Source organism: Musa acuminata, chromosome BXJ2-4 (genome assembly GCF_036884655.1).
Source record: "Musa acuminata AAA Group cultivar baxijiao chromosome BXJ2-4, Cavendish_Baxijiao_AAA, whole genome shotgun sequence".
NCBI lineage: Eukaryota > Viridiplantae > Streptophyta > Magnoliopsida > Zingiberales > Musaceae > Musa > Musa acuminata.
This window is the reverse complement of record NC_088341.1, coordinates 44012501-44032339: the sequence shown is the minus strand read 5'-3', so window position 1 is coordinate 44032339 and position 19839 is coordinate 44012501. Positions and strand designations below refer to the sequence as shown.

The window sequence follows — 19839 nt, the reverse complement described above, 5'->3', positions numbered from 1 at the left end:
GGCCGAGAAATCGAAGCCCCACTGAGTTGAATTGAAGCGTGAAGGTCGCTTCCCAAACCCACCGCGGCAACCTACGGTGGGCGCCCGAACCTCCCTCCATTGGATGGAGACCGCCGACGTCGTTGCGGAGGAGCTCCTCTACGTCGAAGCTGAGCTCCAGGACGTTCAAGGTATCTTGCTTGCCTCCGTTGCACCCTCCACCAAGCGAGAGCGAAACCCCAATCCCCAAAACGAAGAAATATAAAGAAGTGGCAACATTTAGGGTGTTCAAGAAGGAACACCGATTTAATCGTCTTTCTGTTACGCGCTTTTCGTGACTTCGGAATGCTGTCGGTTGTAGCCTACAATTCTTGGATCAATCTGGTGAAGAAATGGAGAAGAGAAGGGGTTTTGATGCTTCTCATTGGTCGAGCTTCTTGAACCCGCCGTGCAGATTAATTAGTGGGATCGATTTGTCTTCCCCTAATCTGAATGCTTTTCTGCTACTAATAGTTACTCGTTCTACCTCCGTTGCCTTTCATCTCTCGCGCTGTCTTGTCGCTTTTCCGGAGTTCGGGTTCGGTAGGGGCAACAAGACGCTTTTCCTTGGAGAAGATATTGGAGCGATCATCAGCTCAATCTGAGTCGGGGTTTTTGCGGTTTATTTCTTTTTTTCTGGAAGATTTCGGGTAATGTAGGTTTAACATTTTATTCGAGGGGGATGTGCTCACAGTACCTGTTGTTGGCGTCAATGATTTGTTTGCGTTGTTTTGGTGGTTTATGTGCCCTAGTTTTCCGGTTTCGGTGTCTTTGTTAGGATCTTACCCCTGCAACCACGGTCAAATTTTGGAGGCCCTATTTATACAAGCAAGCATTTTGGAATCTTGAGGGTAAAAACGCATCAATAATAGCAAAATCAGTAAAAGCGGTTGTTCTCTTTTCTTTTCCTGCCCCGTAGATTTCTGAACTTCCATTATTTCCAATATACTGAGATCACTAAAGCTACTTCTAAGAGAGACAAATTATGAACATGAAAAGCTCAACAGGGATGAAGATGCTAGATGTAGGCATTGCTTATTATAGGCACTGCTATCTTTCCCTTATTGTGCTATTACAAGCTTTTTGTTTATCTTTATTTATTGATTTGAATGGGTAAATCAGTCACTGGTCCTCGGGGATCCAAAATTAATCCTCTCATATGCAACTCATCGGAGCACTGTCAAAAGGAACACGTACAATTATTGTCTGGAAAAATGGTCTAATGTCTACTTAGATGATGGTTTGTCAAGAACCACAAATAGAATAGAAAGGCTTTTTTTTTTTTTTTTTTTGGGTTTTTTGGATTTATCAATTTCATCATATGGTATAGGCATGTGTTTAGTAGGCCTTCGGATGTGGTAGTCAGAGGAGGTGAAAAAATTAATATTAGTGGTGGTAGAAGTAAAAAAAGACCTAAAAAGACCTTAATAGAAACTATAAATAAAGATTTAAGCACATTGAACTTAACAAACATATGACTTTTTATAAGTTTCAATGGTAGCAAAAGATCTATATAGTCGACCCCAAAATTGGGACTCACAGTTTTGTTGTTGTTATTGTTGTCGTTGTTTGTTGTTATATCAACTTCATTTCGGATCCTCTTCTTTGGCATTGGTCATACATCTTATTTCCTATAGAATTTGAATATATTGATTAAGTAAAAAAGAAATTTTGAAAAATGGTCTTCAATGGAATTGTGAAAGCTGAAAGCAATTGTACTATTAATTAGGTCTATGTTATGTTTTCTTGATAACATATTCATATAGTGGGGTTTTAGGCAAGATAAAGAAAATTTTGTTCCTCTTAAAATAGTGAACGTGGAAGTTGGTACATCGAACAAAACTGTCAATATATTTGGAAAAAAGCAAAAAAAACATAAAAAATCATTCAGGTTCTCCAAGGTCTGAAACATATTGTATGCTTCCTTCTTATTGGAGCATGCTTGAATAGTTGTGTTGAAGAATGTGGATAGTGACTCACTCATTTTTCGGATTTTGCCTTTTCCAGACCAGATTAAAGCATTACTTGATCGCCAAGAGGGTTTGCACAAGAGACAATCTGAGCTGAAGGCCTTGTTGGAAGAATGTGAAGCATCAAAAAATACAGCACAAGTTGATAGTTCTGTTGCCACAGATGATTGGTCTGCAGATTTTGAATGGGACTCTAGAGCTGAGGACATTCGATTCAATGTCTTTAGTATCTCTTCTTATCGAGCAAATCAGCGAGAAGTAAGTATATTGTTGTAGTGCAGCCACATTTAAATGATTAAGGTACTTGCTTGTTTATGCTAGTCGAGCATGAATGAACCAACTATTCAAGTTCAAGAATCATTTATGTATTGGAAGAATTGAAATTATTCATCTGAAAATCACACTTAGAAATACAAGATCCTTTTTTTTTTTTTCCAATTTGTATAGATTGTTAAAACATCGATACAGATAAGTGATATCAATATGACACAATATGGATAAACTAATATGTCAAATTTTAGAAAACAAGGGGTTATAAGACAGTGATACAAATACTTTAAATATATAATATTCTACATGAGAAAGAAAACCATTAATGTCGGTGCCAAGCCCGAATGAAAATAAAGGTGACGGGTTGTGTTAGACCACTTAATAGCCAACATGAATCTGCATTATAACTTATTCTATGTTGTCATCTGAAAGAGAAGACATCTTCGCTGCCCTGGTGATCCAAGTATGAAGGTTATCCCAGGAGATTGATCCAACAGTCAGGATGTAGTGCAAAATAGCCAGTGGTTCTTGAATTGTTTTCGATTGGTGCAGATAAAGAAGTTAGATCAAGCCTATAGGATTAGGCTATTAATATTACTTATAGTGACACTTTAACTCAAGGGGTTAGAATCTTATATATGATGATTAGAAGAAGGTTTTACATAATTTGTTGGAGGATACTAAGTGAATAGAGGAAAATCTAGAGAGGCTAGTAGTTGGTATAATAGAAAAGATAAGCTTAAATATGGTATAGATATTATTGTAGATAAGGATCTTAATGACAATGTTATGCAAGTGAAAAGAGTTGGGGATAGATTATAGTATTTAAATTTGTATTGTAAGAAGAGATTTTGAATATCATAAGTACTTATGACACTCATATTGGACTACTTGAAGAAACCAAGAGAGAATTTAGAGAAAAAATGATGATTTTATTCAAAGAGTACATTTGATTAAGAAGTTCATCATTGTATGAGGTTTAAATGGTCACATAGGGAGTAAATAAAAGGTACAAAGTGGTCATGTTTCATGAGTTAATAAACATAGCATTAAAGTGTCTTTGCTGGTGTGTGCCTGCATGATTTTTAGTTTTTGGCAATATACTAACATAACAATAGGTGCATGCATAATATATAAATACATATCCCATTTATAAATCCTAGCATGTGTTTGGCATGTGATTAACATGCTGATGGTGTGGGTTGACATAATCAAATATCCTGTCAACGAGGCAAGCATATCTGATACTCATTGGTTGGAAGCTTTAAAGTTTAAACTACCTCCCCTTTCGGGTCAAGCTGCTAACAACCCTTAGATTCAAAGTGCTGTCAAAATCTTGAATCTATTAGTTAAAATGTTTGTCTTATTGTAAGCTTATTTAGTGCACAATTTTCCTACCAGATTATTAATGCTGTCATGAGTCGGAGAGATGTTTTGGTTATAATGGCTGCAGGCGGTGGCAAGAGCCTCTGTTACCAACTTCCAGCTCTACTCTGTGATGGGGTTGCCCTAGTTGTCAGTCCGCTGCTTTCGCTTATCCAAGATCAGGTGCCGTTTGTTTGGTCAGAGAAATTCAGTTGTTATCCAGTTCAGTACTTCCAGTACTTGTTAATTTACATGCCATTTTTTCAGGTTATGGGACTGACAACACTAGGGATTCCTGCATACATGCTAACGTCAACGACTAGCAAGGAACATGAGAAACTTATTTACAAATCCCTTGAAAAGGGAGAAGGAGAACTTAAAGTATTATATGTGACACCTGAAAAAATTTCAAAGAGCAAGAGATTTATGTCTAAGCTTGAAAAGTGCCACCATGGTGGACGTCTTTCACTTGTAGCAATTGATGTGAGTAATGGTTTCTCTTATGTTCTTTAAACCTTTTCGGATTACTTTAGTGGATATTTCTAGACATTTTTTTACTTTCCTTAGAGTCAGTACTTATTATGTCATTTTAGAGTCAAGTTCAGTACCAGAAAGATGAATAACAAACAATCATGCCTTTGTTTTACTATGCAGTGGGGCTTACCTTCATCTAATGGTAGTTGGGCTCTTATGTTGCAGATTGCATTGTACACAATCTATTGGACAATTTAAAGCCTTAAAAATATTTAACTTGCCCAGACAAAACAGACTTTTTGTGTTTATTGCTTCTTGCCTTCAGTATTTAATAATCCTTTTTAAATTCATTAATGATTAGCATGCCATGTAACTGATCTCTGGGATGGCTGTGATAGTTGTCCAGAATAGATTAATTTAAAAGGAATTATGCCTACATAATGGTACTGGGAATAGATTACCTTAGTTCAGGAATGTGTGTCCAGATTACCTTTATTCCAATAACAACCTTTCCAGTGTCACGGTACTGGGAATAGATTGTCTAGTTATGGTGCTTAACCAACTGGATAGCTCATTCTATCAAAACTCCAATGTAACTTGTACCATTTGCTACTGCATTACTTGTTCCTTGCTAAGGAGAAAAAGTGTAGGTGGTTTAATTTTTCTCTTTATTCCTTATAACAGCTCAAAACATCAACATAACATTAATTCACTTTACATTTTTTATGCTTGAACCAAATGACCCCTTGATCTAGGAGCGACAATGATATTGAAGGGTAGGTGAAAATCAAAACCCACTAAACTGTCAGTTGTTCTCAAAGTAGCTGGAGCACTTCCTTTTGATAATAAATATTATGATTTGATCAATATGAGCACCTTTTAAGCATTCTGCATGAGATAGTTACATTATGATAATGATTTTTTTAAAGTAATAGCATAATTATTTCATGCCTTAAATGTGTTATCTTATGTGCTCATAGTTGTTTCTCGCTGAAAATTTCATCTAACAGGAGGCACATTGCTGTAGTCAATGGGGCCATGATTTTCGGCCTGATTACAAGAATCTTGGAATCTTGAAAATTCAATTTCCCACTGTTCCTTTAATTGCTTTAACTGTAAGTTTTTGCTTGTGATGTTTACCTTTGAAATTGTATGGGTAACCTGTTTTTGAGGAAAAACCTAACTGTTTGTCTTGACTCTTAGAGTAATAATTTTTGTTTTATAGGCAACTGCTACTTATAAGGTTCAAGTAGATCTGATGGAGATGCTGCATATTCCCAAATGTGTCAAGTTTGTCAGTACCATAAACAGACCTAATCTCTTCTACAAGGTGTGGCATGTACACCATTATGTCATGAGTTGCCTTTGTTGCATAACTTGGATTATTTTATGATTTATGATGAAGCAGTTGATATATAGGTACATGAGAAGTCATCAGTTGGGAAGGTGGTCATTGATGAAATTGCAGATTTTATACGAGGTTCATATTCTAAGAATGAGTCTGGGATAATCTATTGCTTCTCCAGGAAGGAATGCGAGCAGGTTTGTGGAACTGTCCTATTATATTATTCACTTTACATCTGATTCCTAATGTTTATGTATTAACTAAAAATCTTTGTTGCACCCCAACCAACAAAGGGCTCACTTTTCAATTTGATCAGTGTGATGCTGCATGCTGCCAGTCATATAGGATCAGCCCATTTATGCTTTTTATGAGAAAGATTTCGACTGCCTGTTATTTTGCATTTCAAATGCAACCCAATATGTCAAAAGAAAAAAAATCATATTAGATCAAACTGTCAATACTTGTTTAATCAATAGATGATTCTCTTTGGTGATTGGTCAGAAAACCATTTATGTCTGGGTCTATAAATTTTTTATTCAGCTATTTGTTACCTTAATGACATGTTAGGGATGAGTTATCTTGTATGCATCTTGTTTACATTTTCGAGGCACTTCTCATATGTTTTACATCACTTTTTTCATTATATATAAAAGAGGTGTGTATATTTTAGTTTTAGATATGATGCCAACTCATAAGGATAAAATCTAGATTAGTTTTCGGCAAGGTCTGTCATACCGAATCGTACCGCCTGGTACGGGCGGTATGTTCCAATCCGCACTGTAGTACTGTAGCAATACTACAGTGCTCGGTGAACCTGAGTGTACCAAGAGGTACACCGTACCGTACCGGTACCGAGCCCAGGTCGAAATACCGGTACGGTACGGTATTGCGAACCTTGGTTTTCGGTGCCCTAGAAGTCCTAATTTGGCGACACAACATGGGTTCTCGAATTACTTAGTGAAGATGGTCACTGTTATATTGTTTTTTACTTGGACAATAAATTTATCAAGTGCAAGTAGCTTTTCTCTGATTGATGACCCCTTTTATTTTTCTGTTTCCTTTGTGTTACTTTTTCCTCCTTTTTTACTGTCCCTATGATTTTTCTTGCCAATTTCTTCTGGAATCATGCTACATTTTTGGCAACCATCCTTTGTTTTGTTTTCGTCACAGCTGCATGTTAAATATTCATATTTATTAGATCACATGAGAATTTTTCTGTACAGCAACTAATCATCCATCAATCTGATCAGAAGGCAACTGTATTCCTAACTGCAGCTTCCAATTTATACTAGTGCTGCAGTGGAATTATTTAAGCTTCCAAATTTTCCATTTTATCCTAGTTCTGCGGCTTCCAATTTGGAGATGTATAATCTAATGGGTGTTTATCAAGTATCATATACATTTCAGTAGGTTTCATCTTCCTAACATACGGTTGAGTTTATCTTACTGACTAATACTTCTTATCTTGGTAGATAATTTGGCGGAAACTAATTTCGCTTCTCTAAAGTAGTATTTTATTGATCAAGTGAATATATGGTAAAAGGCTTTGCAACTCCTTTTCTGGTCCAGACAATAAAAACCTATGACAAATCGCTTCTTTGATGTGGATGCTTGAGTTCGGATTATTTTTAGTTGTTTCCAACCGAAAATTAAGTGAAGCAGAGGTGGTTTGCGTCTGGTCACTCCATAATAGTTTTAGGTGAAGCTGCTTAAATTGCTTACCAATTTGTTTGAAGATTGAAGTTGAAAGCAGTAGTACTTCACTAGTAAAGTCATCTAGAGGTTATTGTTCAATTCATTCTGATATCTTTTAGTTGATTAGATTGCTTTATTTGGTGAAAATCTGCAAGGACAACTTGTCTATATTTCTGCATATGCTACTTCATGTCCGGCCATAATTTATTTTCAGAATCACGAATACAAATTTAGTAAGGAACATCAGCATATCTGGCGCATCAGCCTTGTGGAGCGCTTGTAGCCTTAATTAGGTTGCTTTGATTACTACATCCTGCATTTTTTAAGTCTTTTAGGCTGAACTATTATGTGATTACATTGTACTTGAATTTCATGAGCAAACCAACTAGAAATAAGGATTTTTTTTTTTCCAAAGTGAGACCTTTTTTCTTTTTTACTTATGACCAACCAGTTGTGGTCGGTCATAATCAGGAATCCTTTAGAGAAATAAGAAGACCTATTTCTTTAACTTTATTGTAACTTCATTTGAGTAAAGAACTTCACTTATAAATGAGGAAATAACTTTAGCTAAAATCTTGTTGTTTTCTTCAATTATTAGAAATGACAATAATTTTTAAAGCAACACATGAAATTATGGCACAGGCAATTAAAATATCATGCCATTGTTGAACTTAATGACACATCCGTGGGTGGCACAAGCACAATGGGGCATGTGTAGTAAGTACTAAGCACTAAGGTTTAAAATCTTAATATTGCATTGATACTGGTTGGCAGCTGGACCAGTCTGGTACCGATAAGGATCAATGTACCAAGCAATCAAGTACCAACACTCCCTGATTGTTGGTACCACCCGTACCAGAGGGAGAAAGGGAGAGAAGCGAGGTGAGGAGGCAAAGGAGATGATGAGGTGACGATGTACATGGGAGGACAGTGGCAATGCGAGGAGGAGGCAGCAATCACAGAAGAGAACAGCTGGATATAGAGGCAGATGCAGTGGTTGGTAGCTGTCAACATTTGTTTACAGTCTTTCCCTAGCCCATATTTAAAACATTCAAAAACAGAAAAAAGAAGTCTCAGAACTGACACTAGGAGGTAGGTTTACCATCCGGTATAGTTCCGAGTCGGTTATGTTATTGGGTTATATACTCAGTAAGGTAACCTTACCGTATGGTACACCCATTATCAAACTGGATTAGGTGAAACTGTACAGTCTGCATACTGGTCAACCATCAGACTGTTAAATATTTCAGATATTCTTGCTACTGGTATTTAGAACCTTACTATTTGGTGCTGACGTGCTGTACATACTTTATAGAATATCTGGCTAGGATAAGGATGTCTTGTGAAACTTGAAACCTTTATATGTATTTGGATATACTGCAGTTATTCTTGCTACTTATCCAAAAGCCCATATACCAGCATAAGCAAGTTACATGCCATTGTATTGCATATACTCTCTGGATCATGACTTTCAGTAGAGGATCGAGGTTGCTAATTGTGTTTCTGTATAATCTTACAAAGCTGACGCTATTGAACTAAATTTAACAATGTTAAGGTGAGTAAATGTCCTTGTATATATATTCTGTTTCCATTATTTTCTTTTACATGAATGGTGATATTGCATTTTTGGGATTTGAATCCTTAATTATGCTTCTCATTTTAATATCTATGTCTGAATTTTTGTGCTTATTAATTTCTTTATCAAAGTTCATAATGTTCTGCCATGCTTATCATGATATAGGTTGCAAAGGAACTGAGGGGACGTGGAATTTCAGCAGATCATTACCATGCTGACATGGATGTAATTGCTCGTGAGAAAGTTCATCTGCTGTAAGCTCCATCATCCTTAACAAACTACTTATCATCAAAATCACACATTTCTCTTCCCTCTCACAAAAAAGGAAAAAGAATACACAATAAAAATAATTCCTCTTTCTCTTTGTCAATCTGTGCAGTATTTTTGAAAGACTGCTCTTTTAGTTGGCCTGTATACACCAGTAGGTTTTCAATTACTTTCTGTGGATAGGGTGGAAGTGGGATCTGAGACAGAAGCTGTAAAGAGAGAGTAGAGCAAGAGAAGCTGATGGTGACTGAACATATAAGAAAAAGATGATACCTCAGAACCTTACCAATAAATGGGACTAGTAACTTTGTTTGTCATGCTTGTTTTCTTATGGTGGTGATAGATATGGCCATCTTTCTCACCTGTGCTTTATCTATGAGTTGTGCATCTCTAGCTGTTCTTTGAGGTCAGGATCTAAAAAATGGTTAGATAGGGGTCTGGATGGATATATGGGGAAACAATTAAAATGCTTAAGTTAGATCTGGGAAATGTATTAAATGTGAGGGGTAGAAAATTTTTCTAGGAAGAGATAATGGAAGAAAGATTCACGCACCTGGAATATCTAAGTTTTTTAACTTTATGGTTTAAGTTTATCTCCGAGCAAGGTGTCAAGGGATGGTAAATTTTGACTTGATGTGGTCACCTGAGTTTGTAAAGGGAATGCTAAGTCATGCGATCATGTATAAGAAGAAAAGTGAGCTGTGTTACATTAGGAGTGATCTCCATCACCTATGGTTACTTTATATATACATACATATATATATATATATATATATATATATATATATATATATATATATATATATATATATATATATATATATATATATATATATATATATATATATATATATATATATATACTCAAGATAGTGGAAAAAGTTGATTAAACAAATGAATGTAGAATATTTTCTATGCGGCAATGCATAATGTAAATGTTGAATTGGTCCATGGTCTTTAACCCACATTAGGGTGTCCCTGCTCAAGGCATGGGCTTTATGAGTAGTGATCAATAATTCATTGATGATGGAAAGGCATTTTGACATTTGAGGAAAACCGAATAGTTCCAGGCAACTATATATACCTTGTCTACTATTTCACCTATAGTTCTTCATTTTTCTTGTAGAATACATAATAATATAATATATATTTTTAAGCAATATAATGTTGAATACGTATTATAATATGAGATAAAAAAGATAAAGTTCCTTTCTTTTTCTACTTCTACAATTCCTTGTTTTTTCTTCACTCTCCCTTTTCGTGTCCCTCCAATGATAGGAGCAGTGCGTCATAGGAGCAGTGCGTCATCAAAGGTGATCTAAACAGGTTGAACAGAGTATTGATGGTAGATGGGCGGTGGGACCTACTCCTCTCCTCTCTTTTTTATTCTGTCTTACACTTCTCTTCTCCTCCAGAGGTTTTCCGCATCTCCTCTACCTACTTCGTCTTCACTGTCTGTTTTCACCTCTTCTCCCTCAACCTGAGCCCCACTGGGGGTGTTGCCATGTTGGGACAAGTTGATTGATTTGTGACAGGGTGATATCAATTGATGATAGAATACATCAGAACTGATATGATTTGAGCTCTTAAGAATCATCAGTTCAGTAGAAATCAGCTAGTTGACATGGTATTATTCTGGCTTGCTTGAATATCCATCCCTAACAGAGACAGACGGGATAAAGCCTTGGCTGACAATCTTTCTAGTCGAACCAATTGATCTATTGTGGTTATCATGACAAAAAGAAAGGTAGGTGATATGATTGAATAGGTTAAGGCTTTCTTTTTTACCTTTAAGTCAGCAATTTCTCACCTTGTTACTGGATATTCTGCAATTGTTTTGGCAGTTGACTGCTTGGTAAGTGAAATTTTCATTGATAGGTTTGGCATAATTTGGAATTTTGGATAAGTATCAACAAGAGTACTAGATTAGTTTCAAATGTCCACAAAATCATGATTGGTAAGCCACCTGACCTTATCTCTACTTTTGTTGGGCAGCTGGAGTAAAAACAAACTACAGGTTATTGTTGGCACGGTATATATCCTTGTGGTTCCATATTGCTTTTTTTGGTCATTTAAGTGAAAAACCCTGAATTCGTTGATAATATTGCAGGTAGCTTTTGGAATGGGCATCAATAAGCCAGATGGTATTTTTTCAAGAAATATATCTATACTATATGATAAATTTCTGATTATCCTAATTTTGTTGTCATAGTTGTCAAGAGCCATCTTCCTGTCATTGCTTAGTTCTTCACTTTTTTTTTAAAAACCATTTAAATGCCTAACAAAGGCATGTAAGATACTTCCTCTAGTCATATCCTTTCATCCACTTATCAGAATATTGATATCATCACATTTACTAGACTGAAACAAGTATGAAAATTACCTCATGAATCAAGTTCCCTTGCTGTATATTGATGAGCTTTATGCTCATAGAATTAAGAACTTGGGATCTCTGAATATTATGCTTTATATATTTAGCTAGAATTCAAAAACTTTTGTTGTACCAAAATACATTTATAAGTTGCACTATAGCTCATTTTTCTCAACTATATTTAGTCAGGTTTGTTATTCATCATAGCCTCAGTAAATCAATGGAGACATACTATCAGGTAATCTCAACTAATCCTGTCTCTTGTATTGTGCAACATCTCCATTAATTTTGTCTTCTTAGGAGAGTGGTCGAGCTGGGAGGGATGGACTTCCTTCAGAATGTGTTTTATATTATCGACCAGGCGATGTTCCTCGTCAGGTGAAACTTGTGATTGATTTGTCAAGCATCATACTGTTTTTCTGACAACTAAAGAGTCATTATTCTTCCTAGCCAGAGTACGATGGTCTTTTATGAGAATGCTGGCTTGCAGAATCTCTATGATATCGTACGATATTGTCAGGTGGAATAAATGACATACATTTCCTTTTCTATTCAAGTTTCATATCATTTTATTTAAACAATCAATTCACAATTTACTTATTCTTCAACTATCCTAATTATACTTTTGGCACTGTTCTGACAGAAAGGAAATGGTTTTGTTTCTGTTTTGAAAAAGAATACTTGAAGGTTTCTAATTCTACATTTCCTTTTATAGTCTAAAAGAAACTGCCGCCGAGGAGCTTTCTTTCAGCATTTTGGGGAACCTATACAGAACTGCAATGGTTTTTAATATGCTTTCTGTAAATTGCAGTACAATTGCCAATTTAAATTTCCTTCAAATAGCTATATTTTGCTAACAAGCCATACTTATCCTTGCTTTTAAAACTTCAGGGATGTGTGATAATTGTGCATATGAAGCTGAAGTTAAGGAGCTAGATGCAACCTGTATGTGGAAGATTCTTTATCACTATTTTCTTTAATTATGCTGTCCTATGCTCTGTCTTTACAGTCAATGTCGTTTTATGTAACTCTTTTGTCTGCTATGGCTTTCCATGTTAGATAATTGATTGAACATTAAATTCATCTAATTCTTTTATATTTAAAAAATAGAAAAATTTAGATTAATTGATAAAAAATTTCCACTTGTTTAAGCATTATTCTGTGCCTGTTTAAGAATTAGTTACATGCTGCAGATTATCATCCTCTTGTGAGCTTAATATCCTTGAGTGGACTCCACTTTTGAAGCTCTAATCTTGCAAATAGTTCATCATTTGAGTATTTCATATACAAGTGTTATTCTTTCTCACTAATATAACATGCCATGCTCATCAAGTGTCGACTGCTTACTTCATGTGTAAACAAAAAAATTTTGCAGTAATAGTGGATTCATTATCCAACTTGGCTTTTTGGATTGCTTAAAGTATAAACATCAGAAGTTTTATTATGATAAAGGAAACTGTACACGATGTTAATAGTAAGAAGATCTTCTGAATTTGAATCCAGATTTCACTTGTATCATTGTACTATCCCAACTCCTAATTTAGGTAACCAAGCAACAAAGGTTTTTCAATTTCAGTTATCGATACCATGCTGGTCCATGGTTGGACTGTTACACCCTAGCGAGGAAGGCATGGGCTTTATGGTCAAAAATGAAAAAAAAAAGGGTTTATCACTCGTTTACCAGACTTACCTAGTGATACGGCCTATACCACACGTGGACTGCCTGAAATTTGGTGGTTCACATGCTGATTCACCCTTGGAATTGTAAATATTGTCCAGTAAGTACCCATCTGGCCGAATTTGCATTCATTGCAAGGAACTGCTCATCATATAATAAGCATATACACAAGTTTATGACCAAGAGAGAAGTACCAAGGGAACATATGTCCATATTGAAAATGGACCTAAAAGCCTGTTGTAGATCAATTACCTACAAAGCATGATAAAAAAACTAAAGGTTTGCATAAGTGACAGCAAACAATGATTTTCTTGTACGTGTATCACAAAATTATCTTTGTTTTTACAGTTTTGCTATATATCACCTGATAATATCTGTTGTGCCTTACACAATTTGTTTTCCTTGTGCTAAAATGCTGAAATTACATGATTTTTGTACTTTTTCTATCTCGAAGCAGGGAAGACATATATTTGCTGATGAGTTTGTGTATTCTGTTCAGATCATGCTAAAGTGATTGTTTCATTGTTACATGAAATACAAGAAAATGACCAAAGAGCAACAATGTTGCAACTGGTGGAGAGATTTAAAGTGAAAATCAAAGAATTGGGTAGGTCCACTTGAAAAAATCATGCTTTCTTTGTTCATATTTATATCCATCCGATATAACCTATATTTTTAGTTAAGATCAAACACGGCATCTGAGGTTTGGTCAAAATTGTAGTAGTACCATAATTTTGCAATCTTTTCAGTCTTTTCATCTAAGTATGATCTGATTGAATTTTCTAAATGGTGAGGATATCTTGTGCACATCAAATTTTTTTATGGTTTACATTTTAATTTTTAGACACTTCACCGATGCAGAATTCGGAACAATGATAGAGTTTGTCCTTTACGACTTGGGTGACCAAGATTTGAGTCATAAATATCATCTTTATTTGTAGAGATAAGGTTGTGTACATTGGCCTTTTCCAGGTCCTGCATTGAGGTGAGCATCAAGTAGTCCCTTTTAAATTTTAATACCTGGGTAATCGGAGTTGCAATCATGAAACTGCCTTCTCTGTTTGTAATGGTTAAGGCAATGTATATTAACCTTTGCCAAACTCTATATTATCAGGTGACATTATCAGGCGACTTGTGCACTAGGTTCACCCTCTTTTACTTTATAGAATCTGATCTCACAATTAAATTGAAGCCTAAGATGATTCTGTACAAGGACAATGTATCATAACTCAAATTGCTTTATACACTTCTCATTTAAGCCAACATATATTTGTGTCTGCTCAACCTTATTCAAGTTGGTATAATTTGTGGTAACAAACAAAATTGATACCTCATAATTTAAATAGATAAAGTGGTGGAAGCATTGAATTTCTAAAGCATGGTTAGATATACCGAGTGCGCAGTCTAGTTCTTTAAAATGTTTGTTTCTGATTAACAAGGGAAAACTTAAAATGATATCTCTGAATCACTTAACTACATTAATTTTGGTCAGCAGTCCTGCACTGTGTTTTATATATGAGACACATTTCAACTGTTTGGTCAATTAATTTGTATTTGTCATCAATTATTTATTCAACTATAGATGTATTGCACAAATTTTCTTCAACTATGTTTCTTGTATTCATTTAGATTATTTGTTGCATAAATATTTCAAACTGCTTATTATAATATGATCAGGTGACTCCATTCAGCCAGTTTCTGATCTCAAGAAGGAAGAACTTGAGCAGCTAATAGTTCAGCTTCTACTAGAACATGTCTTGGTAAGATGATTAATTGGCGCATTCTTTTAAATCATTTTACAATTCCTTCAAACAATAATGAGAACCCTAGAAACTGAGACATGAGAGTGTACATGTTTTTTGTTGAATATAGACTAAACCTTTTCCTCACATATAGAACAACATTTTTAATCTAGTTTCATTTTTTGGAGTTGATGCAATTTAATACTAAACAATTCTGCTTGTTTTATGCTCAAGTGCACATGGATATGCACACTGGAACTTCCATTAGATAAACATCCTATAATGGGTAATATATTTATTAAAACGTCCGGTCATTTCATTGGTAAGGGATACATTAGAAAGCTAACTCTAGTATTTGCAAACTATAGAAGATCCTTTTGGCAAAACGAGTGAGTTTAGCCAACTACACCAGGGTCTTATTTGGTGAGCACTGTAAATTTTTATGGTCAAGGGTGTTATGAGACATGCCTGCTTATACAGACATGATTGTGTAGGTCTCTTCAAGTCAAAACATTTTACTAATATTTCATACCTGACTTACTGCAAATCTAGTTTGAAGTCTAGACAAATAAAACTTTCGTCTCGTTTGTGGAAGAATGTTTTTTTTTTCTGCTGCATTGTTTTTGGACCATGCCAAACTAATCAAAATTATATCTAGTATTAATCAGTTACCATTATGAGTTTTTCTGTACAGAAAGAAGAATTTCAGCACACAGCATATACAACAAACTCATATATCGCATTAGGATCGTTGTCAAAGTTGGTATTGCAAGGTGACATCTCTATCACTTTTTAGTATTTTGTTCCTTTTCTTTTCTATCATAATCACTGAGTGACACTTTCCCCTGAAACTGATATAGTTGAATGGATCATATCTAGTGTGATCTAGACAGGAAATGACCCTACTTGTCTTGCACTAAATCACTTGACTGGAGCCAAATTGTAGATTAATCTGACACAGATTAAACACAAGTTTGTAACTTTGACTGGATTAATCTGAAGCTTGAATTAGATGTATCTGACATATGAGATGGATAGTATAGTGAATAAACCCATTAAAGGTGTTGGAAATTCGGACAATCTTACTAAAATTTAAGACTGAAGAAAACTGTGCTCATGATGGAAAAGAAATTAACTGTTTTGTGTGGATGTCCTAGATTCTTTCATGTTCATTTGCTGCCAGCTATGTTTTCTCATGCTTATTTGCTGTGAATTAGGTTTTCTTGTTTTATTTGCTTCAGAATGGGGTATCAAATGAAGTAATTATACAGGTAATGATCAAAGAGTTGAATATGATTCTAACTAACGATATGTAGTAATCTAATAACTTTTAATGATTTTAGAGATTCTAGAATCTAAAGAAAATTAAATCAAGCCTTTAAGAACTTAGCTGCCACTGCTGGAAACCTCACCTAATGTAGTGGGTATTTTGAACAACATGGACTCTCTAGTCTGCATTATGAGTTATATAATAAATTTCACAATTAAATTGATGTGGGACGAAAAGAATCTAATTTGAGCATGTGCAAGTTATTCTTCAGGGAAGGAAGTACTGATCTTTCATCTTTCAGCTGTCTATTACAAGGCCTTTATTCAAACAGCATTGTTTACTTCCACTTTGGAAATTGTTTTAGACTGGATGACATAATTAATTAAAGTAAAAGAGATCCACCCATTAGGAAGTTGGCATAAATTTATAGGTTCGATTGTGAGAGAATAAGATTTTTTTTCCTATGATGTCTTTTTCATTGATTTTAGTGGATCTGAAGTATCTCAAATATAGTAGTAGATTTGCACATAGGGAGGGTCAATTATAAATTGACGTAGCCATGTTAGTTAATAAAATAGATGAAACCATGTACATTTGGGGTTGAGCAATGTATTGCCTAAATGTCCAAGGAAAGACTAAAAAAGTAATTGCATGTTCTCTGAGCTGTACCTATATGTTGTATATATGTTGTATAAATACAACATATAGGGAAGAAACCTGTAATGGATATACAACATTTATCTATATGTTGTATTTCCTTGACTTGCTACTTAATGTTGAATTGCTACATCATAGGGAAGAAATCTGTTATGCTTGAGATTTGTACTAGGCGTCATGAAGATGGCATGCCAAAAAGTGCTAAGCGCGGCCGAATGTCTGGATTGGAAATCAAGCTTGATGAGCTACGCAAGGAGCTGTCCTCAAGTAACGAGGGAATGCTGCCTCATGCTATTCTATCCACTCAGCAAATCAGCATTCTGAGCACCCAAAAACCAACATCCATAACACACGTAAGACTGGTTTACTGCTTTCTAAATGAAACTATATTATATTTATGTTGTCCCATGTTGACCCTGCAGCTACAAAAGCTGATTGGGAAAGTCAAGACGGAAAAGTATGGGAAGAGAATTATTGAGCTGATCGAGCATCATCTGACATCCGAGCAAGTTGATGATGATGTGCCCGGTGCAGCTGCAGCTAGCGGCAGTAAAACGCAAGGCAATAAGAAGCAAAAGAAGAAACATACCGTTCTGATTGAAAGCAGTGAAGAGGAACAATGATATGAAAAGGACGTTGAAGCACATTATTACTTATCTATCTTGCATTTTGGAAAGTAATCTTACATATTTGACTCGGGGAGGGTCGAGTAAAGACGCATCAAGGATTCTGCTTATGATCCACAGCTCTTAGCCGGTCAAAGAACAACCGGATGATGTGCTTTAATAGTTGTGATAGTCCTACTCGTATTTATTCGAGTTACACTTTTGTTAGACTATCCTTTTTCTGATTACTAGTAATCGTAACAATTTTTGTTTGAGATGTTCAACCTTTGGCGTCAGTAGTATTACTAGGAGCTAAATTTTCCTCATGAAGTGTATAAATTTGCCTCTTCAAATTTGTGTAATTAAAGCCCCTTAAACTGTACGTTCAATTATCGTGGCACTGTATAGCTTTCTACCCCTTCTGAAATGCCTTCAGCTTTTAGCCGTTGATATCCAATCACAGGAAGGGCGGTAGTGCTTGGCGTACACAGTTGACTGCACAAACTGTGCAAATTACGGCATCGCGTCGTTCATATAAAGCCACTATTTCCAGTGATTTTTCTTCTACTAGCAGTATATTAGAAGTATATGTTACCTATAAAGCACATCAATGAAGACAACTTTAGGCGATGTTACTCGAACCGAGCCTGTTGTATTATATGATCACAATGGTCTTTTAACTGATTCGAGTACAAGCCAATAACACAGCAGGAATGTAGCATTTGCAATATAACAAGGAAAAAGTTCAAAATACCAAAGTACCCAAAGTAACATCACCGTCCGATGACTGCGAAACAAACCGAGAAGCAATTCACGACTCAAGTTATCACATGGTTTTGTATCTCACACAACAATAGATGAGCAGAAAATTGCTTGTTTAAGTTCCAACTGTTTGCCCAGCCTAAATACCTACCAGAAAAGACCACCAGCTCATCGTTGGCTCTCCCTTCGCCTGACATAACGAGTCCTGTCGTTATATCTGGGTCTATCTCTATCGTTTCTTTGGGTGGTCGCTGCATCGATCCTCCTCTGCCTCTCTGGAGGTCTTTGAACTATTTCTCCATTCGCAAATAACTCAGCTGCAATTTCAACAAACATATCGAGTGTGAATCGCATATTGTTCTCTGTAACACAAGAATGCTGAACGTAAACAGGTTGGCGGCCATGTGCCCGTTCAACACCATAATGCAGAATAAGCAGAGCCATTTTCAATTCTAGTCTTGCATCAAGAGCGGCAAAAGATGACACTTACAGTTGCATATTTTAACTGTTAGGAGAGAGTGCTTTCAGAATATTATTGATGTATCATCACGGCCATGAGTTCTAATAACTACTTACAGCGACAAAAGAATTTACAGATCACCACAACCGTAATTGAGATTTATAGCCAGTTCTATTTCAAAAAAAAACAAAAAACATTGGGAGGTCAACATAACTTGTGTCATGCGCAAATAGCCATCGTAGCAAAGTAATTAAATATACTCAAAAGAGCATTCTACTGGTTATTGAAAAGAACTACACTGCCTAAACAAACAATATTCATGCATACAATTGAAGCATTTTGCAAGTGGCATCATATGATCCACTGTCATTAGGTTCATAAAAATCTGAAGCAAAACATTACCTCATAAAACCATTAAAGTTTGCCAACACACTATGCATATCAAACTGTTGTTTGAATTCTCCCATCAAAGACATGACATAAGCAGAGCAGCTAGGATAGGCATTCAATTCACTTCAGAATGATCTGAAAGCATGTGCATCATAGGAATAACAGAAATGAAGATGTGCCTATATATCTGTTTGACAAATATCGGCTAAAGAAACAACATACCAATAAGAAAAAAACTACAATCTTACACAAGCAAATAAGAAAAGCAGCCTAGTAAAAAAGATGTGGTTAGCATAATAATGAGATTCAAGCCTAATTAAGAGAACAAATAAGAAGCACTCTCAAGAAACTAGTAAGCTTACCTCCGTAGTCCTTGTTCTCAGCATCAACATAGGAATCCGGAAGTACGAACAGAACACCAGGAAGACCTGCCAAAAGCAGAAACACCCATTGCAGATCATATTACCTAAAATGAGGTAACACAAATAATGGCACAAGTTTCCAAATGTTCATATCTTAATTCTCAGCTCGAACAACCAAAGGAAACTAGGAAATGCAACTTCTAACAGTGAGATACTATCACGACCTAAAACTGATGAGCTAGCTGTGGCCTGTTAACTTTATTGAATCCAAACCACTAATAAAAATGCTTGAGTTGAAAGTAACAATAGTACACCCATCAAACCCTTATGAGTCAATTTTAATATTGTCTGCTTCCGATGTGGGACTAATCATGGTGTTACAATCTCTCCCATTTAAGGGCTTGACGTCCTCGTCATGGCCCAACATGTTACAATCTCCCCCACTTGAGAACTTGACGTCTTCATCAAGGCCCATCATAACCCATATCAAACCCTAGCATAATGCATGTGAGTCATAACCCAGTGGTGGATCCATGTTGTGACAAATCCTCTTACTCTATCT

At 35.6% G+C, this 19839-nt stretch overlaps 2 protein-coding genes across 5 annotated transcripts in view; one reads left to right on the top strand and one right to left on the bottom strand.

Annotated features, from left to right (window-relative positions):
• Positions 1–42: 42 nt before the first annotated feature.
• On the top strand, positions 43–17703 carry LOC135611133 (ATP-dependent DNA helicase Q-like 2). Of its 4 annotated transcripts, none has more exons than XM_065106475.1 (20): positions 43–170; positions 2026–2246; positions 3660–3806; positions 3891–4106; positions 5108–5212; positions 5323–5427; positions 5517–5639; positions 8879–8967; positions 10976–11012; positions 11091–11124; positions 11541–11589; positions 11652–11729; positions 11802–11871; positions 12067–12133; positions 12243–12296; positions 13529–13636; positions 14707–14789; positions 15466–15544; positions 16837–17051; positions 17121–17703. In XM_065106475.1, exons 1-20 carry the CDS (start codon positions 104–106, stop codon positions 17319–17321), a joined length of 2148 nt encoding a protein of 715 aa, XP_064962547.1. In that variant the 5' UTR covers positions 43–103; the 3' UTR covers positions 17322–17703. The 4 variants fall into 4 exon arrangements, with proteins under 4 accessions (XP_064962547.1, XP_064962546.1, XP_064962548.1 ...); XM_065106474.1 differs by having other exon boundaries at positions 11537–11589; positions 11806–11871; XM_065106476.1 differs by having other exon boundaries at positions 11537–11589; positions 11806–11871; positions 16871–17051; positions 17121–17261.
• A 300-nt stretch (positions 17704–18003) lies between these two features.
• LOC135611134 (multiple organellar RNA editing factor 2, chloroplastic-like) overlaps positions 18004–19839 on the bottom strand; it is a 3135-nt gene continuing 1299 nt past the window's right edge. The window contains exons 3-4 of the mRNA XM_065106479.1: positions 19278–19343; positions 18004–18382 (exon numbers count right to left, since the gene is read on the bottom strand). Coding sequence (XP_064962551.1) covers positions 18234–18382; positions 19278–19343 — 215 coding nt within the window. The 3' untranslated portion in view covers positions 18004–18233. The remainder of the gene's footprint in view (positions 18383–19277; positions 19344–19839) is intronic.